This window comes from Loxodonta africana, chromosome 5 (assembly GCF_030014295.1).
Source record: "Loxodonta africana isolate mLoxAfr1 chromosome 5, mLoxAfr1.hap2, whole genome shotgun sequence".
In the NCBI taxonomy this organism is placed as follows: Eukaryota; Metazoa; Chordata; class Mammalia; order Proboscidea; family Elephantidae; genus Loxodonta; species Loxodonta africana.
In genome coordinates, this window is record NC_087346.1 from 161,495,949 (window position 1) to 161,509,911 (window position 13,963).

A 13,963-nucleotide genomic window follows, 5' to 3' on the forward strand; every position below is an offset into this window, starting at 1 on the left:
ATATGTGTATTTTAACATCATGACACCTTAGGACTTTTTCCTGAGGCACTGTTTTCTCTCGTTTGAATGACACTCACCTCAAATGTCTCCCCTCATTTTTATGCTGATTTTTATTGCCATACAACTCGGAGATTTCTCCTAACATGGAAGCCCAGGTGTTATCCTTCACGAATTGCACCATTATATGTTCACTGGATAACTCTTCTCCATCATTAAGGTTTCGAGAGACTGACCCAATAATACAAGTTGAGATTCACAATATAAAACAAAAAGGAAAGGAATTATTAAGGGGAAAAAAGGTTGCTGTGAACAAATAGACTTACACATTTCACTGTATGAGCACTTTGGCAATGGTTAAAAAACAATTTACTAGGAAATACTTCTATGACGATTGAGTGATGGTGACATATATAGGTGTAATTAGGAGAGCTAGGTAGAAAGATATTGAACACAGTACACATATAGCATTAAGAGAGGAAAGGGGTCTCCATGACCACAGGTGTGGGAGGACTGGTAAAGTCAGAAAAGTAATGCCAGGTATCTATAAAGTTGTGTCCTCAACCCAAAAGAGATTTTTTCTAGCTAACAGATTCAAATGTAGTTCTCTCCATGCAGGGCTGGTCCTTCAAAAAAAATTCTTGCTTTCCTGGTGCTTCCCAACACAGTGGCCCTGGATGAGTCCTATCTCCACTCTCCTCAGATCTTTCCTTTGCTTCTCTGGGAAAACAAATGGGTATAGCTGACATGGTGCTCATGGAGAAATGCTCATCATGAGGGAAGACAGTATAGAGTAATGAACATTTCTTTGACACTGAGCCAATACTTTGCTCTTCAAGGTTTCTGAAGATAGACAAGTGTGAGTTTATTTGCAGCAAAATAATCATGTCAAACTTATAATAAACACGGTAAAACCCCCTACAAGGTCCCAAACCACAAACCTCTCAGTGCCCCAAAGTGACCCCTGAAGCCAATGCTTATACTTCTAATACTTAAAGAGCCTCAGAGCTTTTAACCACAGGAAAAATAAAAATTCACTTTAATACATACAGCTTTATGTTCATTGTGAAGCCAGAATATGTGAGCTCCATACACCAAGGGACCGTGCCTGTTTCATTTAACAATTTATTCCCATTCCTCAGCCCAAATACTGGAGCAAAGTCTATGAGTAAAACATTTTTGTTCAAGAAAGGGCCACATAAACCAGAGACGACGTCAGCCTGAGATGGGAAGAACTAGATGGTGCCTGGCTACCACCGATGACTGCCCTGACAGGAAACACAACATAGAATCCCTGATGGGGCAGGAGATAGTGGGACGCAGTCCTCAAATTCTTCTAAAAAGACCAGACTTAACGGTCTGAGACTAGAGGGACCCCGGAGGTCATGGTTTCCGGAACCTCTGTCAGCCCAAGGCTGGAACTATTCCCGAAACCAACTCTTCAGACAGAGATTGGACTGGACTGTAAGACAGAAAATGACAGTGGTGAGGAATGAGTTTCTTGGTTCAAGTAGACACATGAGACTATGTGGGCAGCTCCTGTCTGGAGGCCAGATGAGAAGGCAGAGGGACAGGAGCTGGTTGAATGGACACGGGGAATATACGGTGGAAAGGAGGAGTGTGCTGTTTCATTAGGGGGAGAGCAGCTAGGAGTACACAGCAAGGTGTGTATAAGTGTTGGTTCGAGAGACTGACTTGATTTGTAAATTTTAAAAATAGAAATATTTTTGTTCACTAAAGGAATAAAGGAAACCCTGGTTGCATAGTGGTTAAGTGCTATGGCTGCTAATCAAAAGGCTGGCAGTTCAAATCCAACAGGCGCTCCTTGGAAACTCTATGGGGCAGTTCTACTCTGACCTATAGGGTTTTTATGAGTCGGAATAGACTCAGCGGCAATGGGTTTGGTTTTGTTTTTTTTTTTTTAAGGAATAAAAAAAAAAAGATGCCATTCTTACCTACTGAGGCCAGGTTTCTGAAGGTTTCCATCATCACATCTCTGTAGAGTTTCCTCTGAGCAAAATCCAGCAAAGCCCACTCTTCCTGGCTAAAGACCACAGCCACATCCTCAATGACTACTGAGTCCTAAAACATCCCACACATTCTGGATTAGCAAGGTACCATGTGTACAAGAATGAAGGGTGAGCTGACAGTCCTGGGGAACTGAGAATTCATAGGGATTTGACACGAGGTTCTGGGTTCTATCAAGGTCTACTCTAGGGTATAGCCATCAGCCTTATGCCTTCACTAACTACATTCACTTCCCTCACTGATTGCATCCCGTCCCACGGACTTCCGACGCACTGAAATAATCTCTCCACAGTTTGACTAGGACCAATTACAGGCTTATTCCTCATTCTTTACGGTCTAGAACAGTTAGAAAACAGTAGAAATTAGAGAAATGCTCTAATTCAGACAATCACTTCCTTGTGAACAATTTCACCTCCTTCCATAAGAACCATCAGAACATTCAACAAAACATAAAGCAAAGGGTGAAGGCAGGATGAGCTATTAACAACTGGGAAAGACTGCAGAATGGCAGGGAGTCCTTTTGACCCTCACAGCCATGGGAGGACCAAGCCCCCACAAACAGAGTGGCAACCCAAGGCCCTGAGCTGGTCCTATTTTCTTGAACAACTCCAGGACCTTCAGAAGGTCCACGTGCTGAAAAAAGAATATTCTTTTGGAGAATTATGAATTTTTACATGTCAGTCAATATTTTGCAAAAATGCAGCTGTTGTGTCATCCTCTCTGCCCCTCTCATGGAGAGAGACAAAGGTAATAAAAGTTAAAAAGAGCTCAGGTGAGAGTCAGGAAACATGAGCATTCATACAGCCCCACAATTCTCAAATTTCAAGATCTGATGCAACTGTACACCAATTATCAGTGACTGTTCCTCTCAACACACATAAACCCACACAAACAGTCTAATGTTATCAGACGACAAAGAGCACTACCCCTGCAGAAACAAGAACAGTTTGTTTGCTGACAGAGAAGAAGAGGTTACGATTCCCATTTTCTCATGACTACACAACACGATGAACGTAATCGATGTTACCACGTTATACATGTAAACATTGTTGAATTGGCAAATGTTCTGTTACATATGATTATTACCAGAAACAACAATAAAAAACATTTATTTTGTAAGTAAGTTGAACTACGGATAGTTTACCTGTTAAATTGCTCATGAAGCCTAGGACACAAGAGACTTACACACCAGCCCTCTAGTGGCACCATTCCAAATTTCTCTCACATCTGCATCCTCTGGGAGGCACACAACCATGACTACCTGAACCCTGACCACTGGACTTCCCTGGTCTGTAAAGGTGACCTCTGTGAGACAGCACCAATCCATTGGCTTCTTCAGGTAGTGAGGAGAAAAAGGCCGCTAAACTACACTTTGGGTGTTAATACAGAGCAGCTTTAGAATAAGAGGACTCCTCTTGTCAGGGAAGGGGTGAAGTTAGCTGTCTATGTCGTCTCGAATCAATCCTGGTATGCTGTCACGACGGACTCTGAGCTAGAGCCAAAATCTGAAGTCTCCACTGCAGGGGGCCAGGTTACATATTTTAAAGTCATCAACAACCCTAACATTCATTATACAGTATAGTAATGATAAAATGCTCCATATATTGAACATCTACGATTTGTGAAAGGTTTTGTAAAGTTTTCGACACCCCAGCACATTTATATCTCATGGCTCTTTTTTTTTCTACTAGAGCTCTGCTGTATACTAGGCACAGGAGACAAAGGAAATATTGGATTCAATTCAAAAACCCCGGAGCTATTTCTCCCGGAAAAGCCCTGCATCTGAGGCAAGGCTTCTTCCCTTCAGACTCTTTACTGTGACTACCTTCATTTATTAAAATTATTTAGGTTTTATTGACAAAGAGCCTACTTGATGTTGGCAAAGCAGATACGGCAGTGAATAAAACAGAAATATCCAGATGAACATCGATTATAAATTGAGTGTGGACAGTAGATTTTTTTAAATCTACATATATATATAATGTCGAGAGGCAGTGTGTCCTACAGAAAATGTAGCAAGTAACACAAGTATATTTATCTTTAGTTAATTAGCACACAGAGCAAAACAATCACTTTAGAAAACATCAGCTAGTGAAACCTGGCTGGAAAGCATCGGCTGGTGAAACCTGGCTGGAAAGCATCGGCTGGTGAAACCTGGCTGGAAAGCATCAGCTGGTGAAACCTGGCATGGTAAGGGAAAAGAGATCACAATTTCGGTCCTAGAAACTTGGAGGCAGACTATGATGATTTTGCAAACACTTATATACGTTTCACATGCTCATCAGCGTCAACAAGTCCCGACATAGAGGTACGGAAGCCAAAGGGCTCCACTAACCTTTAAGTCCAGAAAAGGAAAGGTCATTAGCAGTAGGCTAAACATATAAATTTGGGAAACTGGAAAAAACGAACGCACATAAATAAACGGTATACAGAAAGTAACACGAAAATAAAGACGACAGTAATGACAAAACACAAATGAAGACTTCTAGTTTCTGGTCCGATATATAAGGAGCTTGGTGTTGTCACTCCTGTCCTCACAAGGAAAAATCTGAACATACTGAACTCGGAAAATTGAGTTCGTAGGGCAAATTGCTGCCCCAATACTGGAAGGACACATAAGCAGCTGCAGAGAATCACACCAGAACAAAAAAGCCTAGGAGCAGAGACCACTTCTAGGATCAGTCTATCAGCTCAGGAAAACTTAAAATGCAATTGATGAATTGCTGCAGGCTCAAGGTGGACAAACTTCAGGGTTAAAAATGCCAAGGGTGGCAGGGGTGGCACAATCTTACAGGGAACCACAGAGTTCTATGAGTTTTACCTGGGGAACCCTATCAGGTCCTCAGTGTGACCATCAGAGAAAAATCTCCTTGTGCTTCCTTCCAGTAGGGGTAAGAGGAAAAGCAGTCATTTTGAAAATTTCCCAGAGGGTTTTGTTCTCCCTGACAAGGCCTGCCCTCAAGGGAAACTATCTTACCAGAGTCTAATTGACCTGCAATAGTGAAACACCCAACTCCAGCCCCATCAAGGCTTCCTGTCTCACCAAAGTGGGTGAGGGGAGAAGCAGAGGTGGACTTGTACAATCACTGCCCAGGGGCACAGGCTCGCTAAAAGACTGAGGCTTCATCGCTGCACTATCCCAGCTTCCCTTTGTCTACACCTTACCACTGTATCAACAGCGCTCTTATGTAATAATGGGATTATGAAAGAAAGAACTCCCAGTCGCAGACCTGATTTAAGAAGTCCCTAAGAAACTCGATCACAACAGGGAAGAAAAAAGCAAGAACATCAGAGCAACTGAAAACTACAGCAAACACTAAACGCAGCCGAACGTCTAGACAGATAAAAATAAACCCTCATCCTAAAGGCCTATTTATTTACCTCATGCCCTTTTACTTAGTATATAATCTCTGGCTTACAGCAAAAAACTACTAGGCATACTAAAGACAAAAACACAGCTTGAAGAGACAGACCAAGCATCAAAACCAGTCTAAGATCCGGCACAGATTTTGGAATTAACAGACCAAAAAATCCAAATAACTATAATTAACATGCTAGGGGTACTAATAAATAAAATATGTAACATTTAACAACACAGGTGTAATGTAAGCAGAGAGATTATGCAAACTGTAACGAAGAAACCAAAACAAATGATAGAAATCAAAAACACTGTATCAGAAATGAAGAGCGCCTTTAAACAAGTTCATCAAGTGACAGGAAAAACTCAGTGAGCTTGAAGGTATGTTAATAAAAAAAAAAAAATAGAAACACTCAAAACTGAAATGCAAAGAGACAAAAAGAATGAAAAAGACGGAACAGAATATCCAAGAAACTGTGGAACAATTGCTGTGGGCCATTCATGTACTGAGAATAACAGAAAGTAAAGACAATAGAAACAATCGAAAGAAATATTTAAGGTAGTAAGGAGAGAAATTTAGAAAATCAATGACGTATACCAAACCAAAGATTCAGGAAGTTCAGGGAACACCAACCAAGATAAACGCCTAAAAAAAAATTCAGCTATTCAAACTGCACAAATCAAAGAGAAAATGCTGAAAGCAGGGGAAAGGGGATCACCTTCCTCCTGAAGAGCACAGTTAGGGATTACATCAGACTTGTCTTGAGAAACAATGTGTCTTAGTTACGTAGTGCTGCTACAACAAATACACCAAAAGTGGATGGCTTTAACACACAGAAATTTATTCTCTCACAGAATTGTTCTTGTTAGGTACCTTCAAGCTGGTTCCTACTTATAGCGACCCCATACACAACCGAACAAAACACTGTTCGGTCCTGCGCCATCCCTACAATCATTGTTATACTTCAGCCCACTGCTGCGGCCACTGTGTCAGTCCACCTCGTTGAGGGTCTTCCTCTTTTCCGCTGACCCTGGACTTTGCCGAGCATGATGTCCTTCTCCAGGGACGGATCCCTCCTGATAACATGTCCAAAGTATGTAAGACTCGGTCTCGCCATCCTTGCCTCTAAGGAGCATTCTGGCCGCACTTCCAAGACAGATCTGTTCATTCTTCTGGCAGTCCATGGTATATTCAATATTCTTCACCAACACCACAATTCAAAGGTGTCAATTCTTCTTCGGTCTTCCTTATTCATTGTCCAGCTTTCACATGTGTATGAGGTGATTGAAAACACCATGGCTTGGGTCAGGCGCACCTTAGTCTTCAAGGTGACTGCTTTTTAACACTTTAAAAAGGCCTTTTGTAGCAGAAGCGCCCAATGCAATGTGTCTTCTGATTTCTTGACTGCTGCTCCCATGGGTGTTGACTGTGGATCCAAGTAAAATGAAATCCTTGACAACTTCAATCTTTTCTCCATTTATCTTGATGTTGCTTATTGGTCTAGCTGTGAGGATTTTTGTTTTCTTTATGTTGAGGTGTCATCCATACTGAAGGGTGTGGTCTTTGATCTCCATCAGTAAGTGCTTCAAGTCCTCTTCACTTTCAGCAAGCAAGGTTGTGTCATCTGCATAACGCAGGTTGTTAACGAGTCTTCCTCCAATCCTGATGTCTCGTCCTTCTTCATATAGTCCAGCTTCTCGTATTATTTGCTCAGCATACAGATTAAATAGGTACGGTGAAAGGATAACAACCCTGACGCACACCTTTCCTGATTTTAAAGCAATCGGTATCCCCTTGTTCTGTACAAACGACTGCCTCTTGATCTATCTAAAGGCTCCTCATGAGCACAATTAAGTGTTCTGGAATTCCCATTCTTCGCAATCTTATCTATAATTTACTATGATCCACATAGTGGAATGCTTTTGCAGAGTCAATAAAACACAGGTAAACATCTTACTGGTATTCTATGCTTTCAGCCAGGATCCATCTGACATCAGCAATGATATCCCTGGCTCCACGTCCTCTTCTGAAACCGGCCTGAATTTCTGGCAGTTCCCTGTCAATACACTGCTGCAGCTGTTTTTGAATGATCTTCAGCAAAATCTTACTTGTGTCTGATATTAATGATATTGGTTGATAATTTCCACATTCGGTTGGATCACGTTTCTTGGAAATAAGCATAAGTAAGGATCTCTTTCAGTCAGTTGGCCAGGTAGCTGTCTTCCAAATTTCTTGGCACAGACAAGCGAGCACTTCTAGTGCTGCATCCGTTTGTTGAAACCTCTCAATTGATATTCCATCAATTCCTGAAGCCTTGTTTTTCGCCAATGCCTTCAGAGCAGCTGGGACATCTTCCTTCAGTACCACTGGTTCCTGATCATATGCTACTTCCTGAAATGGCTGAACATCGACTAATTCTTTTTGGTATGACGACTCTGTGTATTCCTTCCATCTTCTTTGTGTCGTTTAATATTTTCCCCATATAATCCTTCAATATTACAACTCAAGGCTTTAATTTTTTCTTCAGTTCTTTCAGCTTGAGACATGCCATGCACTTTCTTCCCTTTTGGTTTTCTACCTCCAGGTCTTGCACATGTCATTACAGTACTTTACACTGTCTTCTCAAGTCACCCTTTGAAATCTTCTGTTCAACTGTTTTACTTCATCATTTCTTCCTTTCACTTTAGCTACTCAACATTCAAGAGCAACTTTCAGAGTCTCCTCTGACGTCCATCTTGGTCTTTTCTTTCTTTCTTGCCTTTTTAATGACCTCTTGCTTTCTTCATGGATGATGTCCTTGATGTCATTCCACAACTCACCTAGTCTCCGGTCATTAGCGCTCAACGCGTCAAATCTATTCTTGAGATGGTTTCTAAATTCAGGTGGGATATGCTCAAGGTTGTACTTTGGCTCTCATTGACTTGTTGTAATTTTCTTCAGTTTCAACTTGAATTTGCATATAAGCAATTGATGGTCTGTTTCTCATTTGGCCCCTGGCCTTGTTCTGACTGATGATATTGAGCTTTTCCATCGTCTCTTTCCACAGATGTAGCTGATTTGATTCCTGTGTGTTCCATCTGGCGAAGTCGACGTGTATAGTTGCCATTTATGTTGGTGAAAAAAATTCTTTACAATGAAGAAGTCATTGGTCTCGCAACCCTTTAAATGCTGACACTCTGCATACACTATTTAAAAGACAGAGACGACTTGTCTACAAGAAGGTCACTTAAAACATAAAGACACAGGTTAAAAGAAACTAAAAAAAAACCTCAAAACTCTATTAATCTCAGACAAAACAGGTTCAGAGCAAGTACAACGATCAGGATAAAGAGAGGCACTGCATGATAAAACAGTCAATTTTTTAAGAAGACATAAGGATCCTTAATTTGTATGTGCCTAACAACAGAGCGCCAAAATATGTGAGGCAAAATCCAATAGGAGCACAAAGGAAAAAGCAAATCTACGATTATAGTTGGAGACCAGCAGCCCTCAATTAGCAGCTGACAGAGTCAACAAGCAGAAAATCAGAAGCGCGCGGCTAAACTAACAACACTATCAATCAACTGGATCTAATTGGTATTTACAGAATACGTCACCCAAAACAACAAAATACCCAGTCTCAAGCTCACAGGGAACATTCTGGGCCACAAAACACAACTTAACAAATTTAAAAGATTAGAAATCACATAAAATGTGTGTTCAGCCCACAATGGGATTAAAATAGAAATCAATAAACGAAAGATAGCTGGAAAATCCTCAACATACATGGAGATTAAACAACACACTTCTAAATAATACATGAAAACAATGAAGTCCCAATAGAAATTACAAAATATTTCAAACTAAGTGAAAATGAAAATGCAACTTACCAATTTGTTTATGCAGAGAAAGCCATGCTGAGGGGGAAATTCATAGCACTGAATGCACACATTAGGAAAGAAGACAGATCAAATATCAGTAACCTAGGATTCCATCTTAGGAAACAAGAAAAGGAAGAGCCCATTAAATTCAAGGTAAGCAGAAGAAAAGAAAAATGAGAGAACAAGTCAACAAAAATGAAAAAAGGAAATCGATAAAGTCACCAAAACCAAAAAACTGATGAGAAGACACAAATGACTAACATCAGAAATGAAAGAGGGGCCATTTTTACTGATCCCACAGACATTAAAAGGATAACAAAGGAACATTATGAACAACTCTATGCCCACAAACTTGATAATGTAGATGAAATGGACCAATTCTTTGTAAGACAATTTAACAGAACATACACAAGGAAAAAGACATTATCTGGACAGGCTTACGCTTGTTAGACGATTAAATCAATAAGCAAAAACACGCAAAAAACAGAAAGCACCAGGTCCAGATGGGATCCCTGATGAACTCTACCACACATTTAACCAAGCATTCCAAATTCTCTCTCTCTCTTTCAGTACACAGGAGCAAACACTCGCAAACTAATTTTATGAGGCCAGTGTCACCCGAAGCCAAAAGCACACAAAGATATCACAGTATTACAAGAAAGAAAAACTACAGACCTGTGTTTCACATGAACACAGAAGCAAAACTCCCCAACAAAAAAACCAGGAAACTGAATCCAACAAGGTATACCAAGTATGTACGCCATAACCAAGTGGGATTTACTCTAGGTGTGCACGATTGGTCTGACGCTAGAAAATCAATCGATGTAATTCACCACACCAACAGGCAAAACAAGAAAAATCAAATGAACATATCAATAGATGCTGATAAAGCACCTGACAAAATCCAACACCCATTCAGAATGAGAGTTTTCGGCAAACTAGGTAAAGAAAGAAATGTCCTCAATTTGATAAAGAACATCTACAGAAATCCGACAGTTTGAACCCATCAGCTGTTCTGCTGGAGAAAAGACCTGATGATCTGCTCCCACAAAAATTATGGGGCAGTTCTACTGTGTCCTACGGGGTCACTATGAGTCAGGATCAACAGCACACAGCAACAACAACAACAAAGGACGAATTAACCCGTCTTTGTTTGCAGATGAAATGACTGTCTATAAAGGAAATCCCAAAGAATGAAGAAAACACTTATGAAACTAATAATCGATCATACCAAGTTGCAGGATAAAAGGTTAGTATACAGAAGTCAGCTGCTTTCCTATATGCCAACAATGAACAGTTACAATCTGAAATTAAAAACACAATAGCATTTATACTGCTAACAACAACAAAAATGAAAGAGCATAAATCTAATAAAATACGCAAAATATATTTATGAAGAAAACTACAAAACTCTGACGAAAGAATTCAAAGGTCTAGGTAAAAAGTGAGCTATTCCGCCCAGGACAGGAACCATTCCTGAAGCCAACTCGTCAGATGTGGACTGAACTGGACAGTGGGTTGGAGAGAGATGCTGATGAGGGGTGAGCTACTTGCATCAGGTGGACACTTGAGACTATGTTGGCATCTCCTGTCTGCAGGGCAGATGAGAGGGTAGAGGGGGTTAGAAACTGGCAAAATGGTCATGAAAGGAGAGACTAGAAGGAGGGAGCGGGCTGACTCATCAAGGGGAGAATACATGGGAGTATGTAGTAAGGTATATGTAAGTTTATATGTGAGAGACTGACTTGATTTGTAAACTTTCACTTAAAGCACAACAAAAATTATTTAAAAAAAAAAGTGAGCTATTCCACATTAAATAACCGAATATCGTTACGATGCCAGTTCTTCCCAACATGATCTATACATTCGATGCAATCCCAATTGAAATCCTAACAAGCCATTTTGTGACTATCGACAAACTTTTTCTAACATTTATGTGAACAGAACAAAGGCCCACAACAGCCAACAGAATACCAGAGAAAAACAAAGTTGGAAGACTGACACTACACCACTTCGAGACTAACTCCGAAGCTAAAGAAATCAAGACAGTTTGGTACTAGGAAAAGAATGGAAAAACAGGTAAGTGGGAGAGAAGAGATAACCCAGAAATTGACACAAATAGAATCACCTGATCCTTGAGTGAGGCCCAAAGGCAATTCAGTGGAGAAAGGACGGTGTTTTCAATAAATGATGCTGAACGCCTATATATCCACTAGGAAAAAAAGAGACTCTAGACCAAGACCTTGTACCTTTTAAACATTACTCAAAATGAATCAAAAACCTAAACGTCAACGCAAAACTATAAACTTCAAGAAGACAACATAGGAGAAAACCTAGGTGACCCTGGGTTTCATGATGATTTTTTATATACAACACTAAAAGCATGATCCATGATAGAAAAAAAAGGATAAACTGGACTTCATTAAAATTAAAACTTCTGCAAATATTTTGTCACCTATGTAATTACTACACTAAAATGGTTTAAAAAAATGAAAAACTTCTCTTCTGCAAAAGACACTGTTAAGAGGATGGAAAGACTAGCCAAAAATTAGGAGAAAATCTTTCCAAAGCGCATGCGTGATAACAGGTTGGTATTCAAAATGTAAGATCCCTGGGTAGGGTAAACAGTTGGTGCTCAGCTGCTAATATACTGACGGAGGGATTGTATCCTGAGCGTTCCTGAACTGAACGGAAACCTGTTACTTCCCTAATAAACCCGTAACTGTGAGCATTGTAGGAGAGTTCTGTGTGGCCACTGCAATGAATTACCGAACTCAACAGACAAGTAGAGTGCTGTGGGAGGAACGGGTGGTGCCAAACTCGGTAAAGACGGCAGAGACAGGCATGTACAGCCTCCACCTCACAGGAATCGGCCTTTGGCTGATGCTGATGGTGACTCTCTCTCCCCCTCGTGAAGTTAAAGGTCAGACGCTGCCCCTGTGACATTTTTACAATGTTCTATCATTGACTGCTGGGTCACCAATCCTTCGAGTAAGGAGATCTTCGAAGTTTTCAGTTATATATCACAATTACATAGAAAACTGTCATATATTTTAGCTTATCTGATCTTCTATTTATTCATTTTTGGTTTTCTTAAACAGATTTCCTTTTTTAGAGCAGTTTTAGGTTTACAGAAGAACTGAGTGGGAAGTACAGAGTTCCCATATACCTCTACTTCCTCCTATCCCCCGCCCTTCATTCTATTATAGCATCTTGTATCAGTGTGCTAAATTTGTTACAACCGATTGACCGATACATTATTATCGACCAAAAGCCATAGTTTACACTAGGGTATACTCTTTGGGTTGCAGACCTTATAGGATCTGACAAATGATAATGTATATCCACCGTTATACCACACAGAATAGTTTCACTGCTCTAAAAATCCCTTTGTTGCTGTTGTTGGGTGCCATCAAGTTGGTTCCAACTCCTAACGACCCCATGTACAACAGAGCAAAACACTGCTCAGTCCTGCGCCATCCTCACCATCATTGTTCTGCTTGAGCCCATTGTTGCAGCCACTGTGTCAGTCCACCTTGTGGAGGGTCTTCCTCTTTTCCGCTGACCCTCTACTTTACCAAGCATGATGTCCTTCACCAGGGACTGATCCCTCCTGATAACATGCCCAAGGTATGTAAGACGTAGTCTCACCATCCTTGCTTCTAAGCAGCATTCTGGTTGCACTTCTTCCAAGACAGATTTGTTCACTGGTGTGTAGGGGACAAATATAATAAGCAGAAAGATACATTACAAGGTTACAGGCATAATCAGGTAAGATATGACGATGGTTGAGACTGGAGTGGCGGCTGGAAAAGTGGTGTGTGCAAGGGATGGTCCTAGACTTTTAGGGTAGAGACCACAGAGTTTCAACCGTTTCAGTGTATGATCACCAACCAACGGTACCAAAGGAAGAAGTCCACGCTGCACTGAAGGCATTGGTGAAAAGCAAGTCTCCAAGAACTGAAGGAATACCAACTGAGATGTTTCAGCAAACGGATGCACCCCGGAAGTGCTAACTTGTCTATGTTAAGAAATTTGAAAGATACCTACCTGGCCAACCTACTGGAAGAGATCCATATTTACGCCTATTCCCAGGAAAGGTAATCCAACCGAATGCGGAAATTATCGAACAATATCATTAATATCACACCCAAGTAAAATTTTGCTGTAGATGATCCAAAAGCAGCGGCAGCAGTACACTGACAGGGAACTGCCAGAAATTCAAGCCAGATTCAGAAGAGGACATAGAACCAGGGAAATCACTGCTGATATCAGATGGGTCCCAGCTGAAAGCAGAGAATACCAGAAAGATTACCTGTGCTTTATTGACTATGCCAAAGGCATTCGACTGTGTGAATATAACAAATTAAGGATAATATCGTGAAGAACAGGAATTCCAGAACACTTCATCGTGCTCATGAGGAACTTGTACTTAGATCAAGAGGCAGTTGTTTGAACAGAACAAGGAGATACTGCATGTTTTAAAGTCAGGAAAGCTGTGCACCAAGGTTGTATCCTTTCACCTTATCTATTCAGTCTGTATGCTGACCAAATAATCCAAGAAGCTGGATTGTGTGAAGAACGGGGCATCAGGATTGGAGGAAGACTCATTAATAACAAGCATTATGCAGGCAACACAACCTTGCTTACTAAAAGTGAAGAGGACTTGAAGCACTTACTGATGAAGATCAAAGACCACAGCCTCCAGCATGGACTACA

At 40.7% G+C, this 13,963-nt stretch overlaps 1 protein-coding gene across 3 annotated transcripts in view; it reads right to left on the bottom strand.

The window, feature by feature from the left end:
• Positions 1 to 13,963, bottom strand: part of LOC100661788 (zinc finger protein 883-like) — a 34,591-nt gene that overhangs the window by 7,008 nt on the left and 13,620 nt on the right. For 2 of the 3 annotated variants that reach the window (XM_023541923.2, XM_064286207.1), the window contains 2 exons: positions 1,953 to 2,079; positions 78 to 228 (listed from right to left, as the gene is read on the bottom strand). In XM_023541923.2, coding sequence (XP_023397691.2) covers positions 78 to 228; positions 1,953 to 2,079 — 278 coding nt within the window. The remainder of the gene's footprint in view (positions 1 to 77; positions 229 to 1,952; positions 2,080 to 13,963) is intronic. The other variant, XM_064286208.1, reaches the window with a different exon arrangement.